The sequence below is a fragment of the Glycine soja genome, chromosome 5 (assembly GCF_004193775.1).
Source record: "Glycine soja cultivar W05 chromosome 5, ASM419377v2, whole genome shotgun sequence".
Lineage (NCBI taxonomy): Eukaryota > Viridiplantae > Streptophyta > Magnoliopsida > Fabales > Fabaceae > Glycine > Glycine soja.
In genome coordinates this window covers 29,514,632-29,520,511 of record NC_041006.1, presented here as the reverse complement: position 1 = coordinate 29,520,511, position 5,880 = coordinate 29,514,632, and the positions used below count along the sequence as shown (strand labels likewise).

At 41.4% G+C, this 5,880-nt stretch overlaps 2 protein-coding genes across 2 annotated transcripts; both read left to right on the top strand.

Annotated features, from left to right (window-relative positions):
- On the top strand, positions 1-522 carry LOC114411270. Its single transcript, XM_028375002.1, has one exon. It carries the CDS (start codon positions 1-3, stop codon positions 520-522), a length of 522 nt encoding a protein of 173 aa, XP_028230803.1.
- Positions 523-3,104: 2,582 nt separating this feature from the next.
- LOC114411269 lies at positions 3,105-3,566 on the top strand. The gene has a single exon (XM_028375001.1). The coding sequence runs from the start codon at positions 3,105-3,107 to the stop codon at positions 3,564-3,566; it is 462 nt and encodes a 153-aa protein (XP_028230802.1).
- The last annotated feature ends 2,314 nt before the right edge of the window (positions 3,567-5,880 follow it).

Below are 5,880 nucleotides of genomic sequence, written 5' to 3'. Positions count from 1 at the left end.
ATGGTGGAAGGGAACTGTAGTGCGGTGATTCAAAGAATCCTTCCACCCAAGCATAAGGATCCGGGGAGTGTCACAATCCCTTGCTCTATTGGTTCAGTGTCTGTTGGTAAAGCTCTCATTGATTTGGGGGCGAGTATAAACTTGATGCCTCTCTCCATGTGCAGGAGGATTGGAGAGTTGGAGATTATGCCAACTAGAATGACACTACAGTTAGCAGATCGTTCCATTACCAGGCCTTATGGTGTGATTGAAGATGTTCTGGTTAGGGTGAAGCATTTTACTTTCCCTGAAGATTTTGTAGTAATGGATATTGAAGAGAACACTGAAATTCCCTTGATTTTGGGTCGTCCTTTCATGTTAACTGCCATTTGCGTGGTAGATATGGGAAAGGGTAAATTGGAAATGAGAGTGGAGGACCATAAAGTTACATTTGACTTATTTGAGGTGATGAAGCACCCAAATGATCACAAGGCCTATTTTAAAGTAGAAAAGGTGTGCAGTCCTCACTTGAAAAAGCATTGAATAACTATAGAATGTTTGACAATGGAAGAAGAGAAAAAAGTGCAGACTCGTCTAGAGGAATTAGATGGTGTAGAGGAAAAACCTGCTGGGCATGTGGTATTTGAAGAACTAAAAAAAATAGTCCAGCAAAAAAAGCTAAAATAGAGTTAAAGACCCTTCCTGAACATCTAAAATATGTATTTTTGGGAGAAAATGAAGCCAATCCTGTGATCATCAGCAATTCTTTAAGGAAGGAAGAGGAGGATCAACTGGTGAAGGTATTGAAGAAACATAAGGCAGCCATTGGATGGGACATTTATGATTTGAAAGGAATCAACCCTTCTTACTGTATGCATAAGATCAATATGGAAGCTGACTATAAGCCTGTGAGACAGCCACAAAGAAGATTGAATCCGGTTATGAAAGAGGAAGTGAGGAAAGAAGTGCTTAAATTACTGGAGGCAGGCCTTATCTATCTAATCTCGGATAGTGCTTGGGTTAGTCCTGTGCAGGTGGTTCCCAAGAAGGGAGGCATGACAATGATAAGGAATAAGAAGAATGATTTAATTCCCACAAGAACTGTCACTGGCTAGAGGATGTGTATTGACTATAGAAAGCTGAATGAAGCCACCAGAAAAGATCATTATCCACTTCCCTTTATGGATCAGATGCTTGAAAGGCTAGTTGGACAATCATTCTATTGCTTTTTAGATGGATATTCTGGGTACAATCAAATTGTTGTAGATCCAAATGACCAAGAAAAGACAGCATTTACTTGTCCACTTGGTGTGTTTGCCTATAGGCAAATGCCATTCAGCCTTTGCAATACTCATGCCACTTTCCAAAGATGTATGATGGCAATTTTTTCTGACATGGTGGAGAAATGTATTGAGGTGTTCATGGATGACTTCTCCTTCTTTGGCTCTTCTTTTAACTGTTGTCTATCCAATCTAGAGAGAGTATTGCAACGGTGTGAAGAAACCAACTTGGTGCTTAATTGGGAAAAATGTCATTTTATGGTGCAAGAAGGCATTGTGTTGGGTCATAAAATTTTTGCAAGGGGGATTGAAGTAGATAAAGCAAAGATTGATGTGATCGTGAAGCTGCCCCCTTTGGTTAATTTTAAGGGAGTAAGAAGTTTTCTTGCGCATGTTGGGTTCTATAGGAGATTTATAAAGGATTTCTTAAAGATTGCCAAACCGCTCAGCAATTTGCTTAACAAGGACGTTGTGTTTTTGTTTGATGAAGATTGTCTAAAAGCATTCAACACTCTCAAGACTAGTCTAGTGTCCGCTCCCGTCATTACAACACCTAATTGGGGCCAAGAGTTTGAACTAATGTGTGATGCAAGTGATTATGTTGTAGGCGCTATCTTGGGCCAGAGAAAAGGCAAAGTATTTCACACTATTTACTATGATAGCAAAGTTTTGAATGATGCTCATATCAATTATGCTACCACTGAGAAGGAAATGCTAGCAATTATTTATGCATTGGAAAAATTCAGGTCATACTTGGTGGGGTCAAAAGTAATAATCTACACAGATCATGCAGCTATCAAGTATTTGCTAAATAAAGCTGATTCCAAGCCTCGGTTGATCAGATGGATTTTGTTACTCCAAGAATTTGATCTAGTTATCAAAGACAAGAAAGGATCTGAAAATTTGGTAGCTGACCACTTGTCAAGACTAGTCAATGAAGAAATAACCCTGAAGGAGCTAGAAATAAAAGATGAATTCCCTGATGAATCACTATTTATGGTAAATGAGAGACCATGGTTTGCAGATTTGGCTAACTTCAAGGCAGCTGGAATCATCCCCAAGGATTTGACTTGGCAACAAAGGAAGAAATTCCTACATGATGCTCGCTTCTATATTTGGGATGATCCGCATTTGTTTAAGATCGGCGCTGAGAACCTTTTGAGAAGATGTGTAACAAAGGAAGAAGCCAAGAACATATTATGGCATTGTCATAACTCACCATGTGGAGGGCATTATAGTGGAGACAAAACAGTAGCCAAGGTCTTTCAGTCAGGATTCTTTTGGCCAACACTCTTCAAGGATGCTCATGAACATGCTACTCGTTGCAATCAATGTCAACGGATGGGAAGAATCTCTAGGAGAAATGAAATGCCCTTGCAGAACATAATGGAAGTGGAAATCTTTGATTGCTGGGGAATTGATTTTGTAGGTCCTCTTCCTCCATCTTTTGGAAATGAATATATTCTTGTAGCTGTGGATTACGTCTCCAAGTGGGTTGAAGCAGTGGCAACTCCGAAGAATGATGCTAGAACTGTGGTGCAGTTTTTGAAGAAGACTATTTTTGCTTGCTTTGGAGTGCCTAGAGTCCTAATAAGTGATGGGGGCTCTCATTTTTGTAACAGTCAACTGCAAAAGGTGTTAGGTCACTATCATGTCACACACAAAGTAGCCTAATCTTATCACCCACAAACAAATGGCCAAGTTGAAGTTTCCAATAGGGAATTGAAGAAAATCTTGGAGAAAATTGTGGCTTCCTCGAGAAAAGATTGGTCAAGAAAGCTAGATGATGCATTATGGGCTTACAAAACCGCGTTCAAAACACCCATAGGCCTATCGCCATTCCAAATGGTTTATGGCAAATCTTGCCACCTAATTATGGAAATGAAACACGAAGCATACTGGGCTCTGAAATTCCTTAATTTTGATGAGTCCTTAGCAGGAGAAAAAAGCAAGTTGCAACTCTTGGAACTAGAAGAAATGAGGATGAATGCCTACGAGTCTTCAAGATTGTACAAAGAAAAAGTGAAGGCCTATCATGATAAGAAGCTGCTCAAAAAGGAGTTCAAGCCAGGACAGCAAGTGTTGATGTTCAATTCAAGATTGAAATTATTTCCAGGCAAGTTGAAGTCTAAATGGTTTGGACCCTTCATCATCAAAGATGTCAAGTCCTACGGGGTTGTGGAATTACTTGATCCTCAATCAGAAACTCTAGAAAAAATATGGATAGTAAATGGTCAGAGATTAAAGCAGTACCATGGAGGGAATATTGAGAGGTTAAACACCCTCATGCATTTACAAGACATATGAGGTAATATGTGTCAAGCTAATGACGTTAAACGAGCGCTTACTGGGAGGCAACCCAGCTCTTTTTTATTGTTGCTTTTGCATATAGTTAGAATCAACTTGTTTGTGTTCGCTTGAGTAAGTCATCAACATGTTTTGCATAGAGATATGGGGTTGTCAAAGCTTCTTTGAAGCTGTGGATGAAAAATAACTCATAAAATTTTTCACTCATCTACTCGCTCAGGGTGCCTTGTGCACTAAGCGAATCATCATGCATGCACGAGTCATTCCTCGCGCTAAGCACATCAACCCCTACTCATTGGCCGATGGGGCCTCGCTAAGCAAAACCACTATGCTAAGCCCAAAAACCTATCTGGAATTTAATCTTTTGGAATTGGGCTAAACGAGTCATCTCGCTAAGCGCAATTCTCTCTCTGTCTGGACCTTCATGTGAATTAGGCCCAGCGGGTCAGCCCGCTAAGCCCAAATCCCTCTCGGGTTTGCAATTACGCTAAGCGAGACAGTCTCGCTAAGTGAGCTCTACTACTACATCAGGAAGCATTTAATTCACTAAGCTGGCCCATGTCCTGCTAAGCGAAAGTTGCAGACCAATCAGAGTTGCAGACCTCGCTAAGCGCGTACCCTTCGCGCTAAGCCCAAATCCTTCTCGGGTTTTCTTATTTTTGAATTGGACTGAGTGAGTCTGTCCCGCTAAGCGTGTGAATTTAAATTCTGAAAACTCAAATGTCATTGAATGCTCGCTTAGCGAGTGGCCCGCGCTAAGTGAGGTAGTTGAAATTGCCAAAAATGAGGCTTAACTGCCTTGGGCAGTTTCTCTTGTGCAAACTTTTTATCACTCTCCATCATCTGCATTCTCGCACTCCCTGCACTGTGCTCACATTTCTTCCTCTGCTTATTTTGCTTCCTTTGCCTCATTACTTAGCAATCCAAGTAAGTAACTTTACTTCTTACTTTACTTTTTAATTTCGTTTTGAACCTTAGGGTAGAAGCCATGTTAGTTGCTTTTAAAGTTTCAATTTTGTGTTGATTTTGCTGTTGTTTGGTTAGTTGTTAGATAGCATGCTGTTAGGGGTTTATTTTCGCATGCAATGTATGTCGTTTTGATGTGAATTGATTAGGTTTTGAGTCCTAATAGGGGCCTGTGATAGGGGGCTGAAAAGCCCCAACTTTTTTTGGAATTTTCGATGTTCTTGCTAAGTGAGCCCGCTTGCTAAGCTAGTTCATCAATTTCTGATGAACTCGCTAAGTCGGCCTTGTCCCACTAAGTGTGTTCATCATTTTTGTTTGAATGTTTGAATGTCTATTTGAACTTGCTAAGCCACTGCACTTTGGCTTAGCGAGTGTCAGATTTTGTTTGTGTGTTCGTATGAACTCGCTAAGCCGACATGCCACGCTTAGCGAGTTGTGTTGCTTGGGTCAGAGTCTAAGAGGTTGTTGGTCTTTTGTTGATGGCTTAATGAGTCAGTCTCGCTAAGCCACCCAGCCTCTTTTAGTGAATAAGCTTGGGCTGAGCGAGTAAGCCCAAGGTACTTTAGTTTCTGAGTTTTTGTCCATTCCCTAAGCGAGTAAGTCCCGCTAAGCGTAAATTCTTCTCTATTTTGAAATTGGGCTTAGCAAGCCTGCTCGCTAAGCCAATTATGTTCCAATGATCAATTTGGGCTAAGCGCCTGCTGGCGTTAAGCCTATGTGGTGTGTCGCACTAAGCGAGTCAGTCTCGTTAAGCGCAATTAGCTCTCTATCAAAGAATAAGGCTTAGCAAGCCTTGCTCGCTTAGCCATTGTGTTGTGTCAACTAAGTGAGTGTGCCTTGCTTAGCCAGTCTATGTTTTTGTGTTGTCGTTCTAAGCACGCCCCGTGCACTAAGTGAGTGTTGTTATTTTTATAAGGCGCTCTAAGCGAGTCAGTCTCACTAAGCGCCCAATCTGTTTTTCTGTTTTATTTTCTAATTTTAGTTTGAAATAAAACCTGTCTAACTTGATTCCTGTGATTCTTTTTTATGCAGATGGCTTCCAGGAAGAGGAAATCCACTGTTTCCTGACCCCAGGAGCCTTACGACACTACCATATTTATTTCTGAGGCTGCCTGGGAGATGCATTCCCAGAATGTTCACTCCCGGAACATCCTTCCGGAGAGGAACGTCACTCTTTATGTCACAGAATATGATGAGTTCCGCCGGGAGCTCGAGAGGCGAGGCTGGCATAAAGCCTTGACCAGGCAGATGGATGGGCACATAGATATAGCCCTGGTCAAGGAGTTTTATGCGAATTTGTATGATCCTGAAGAAAAATCCCCCAGGCAGGTCAGAGTGTGGGGGAAGC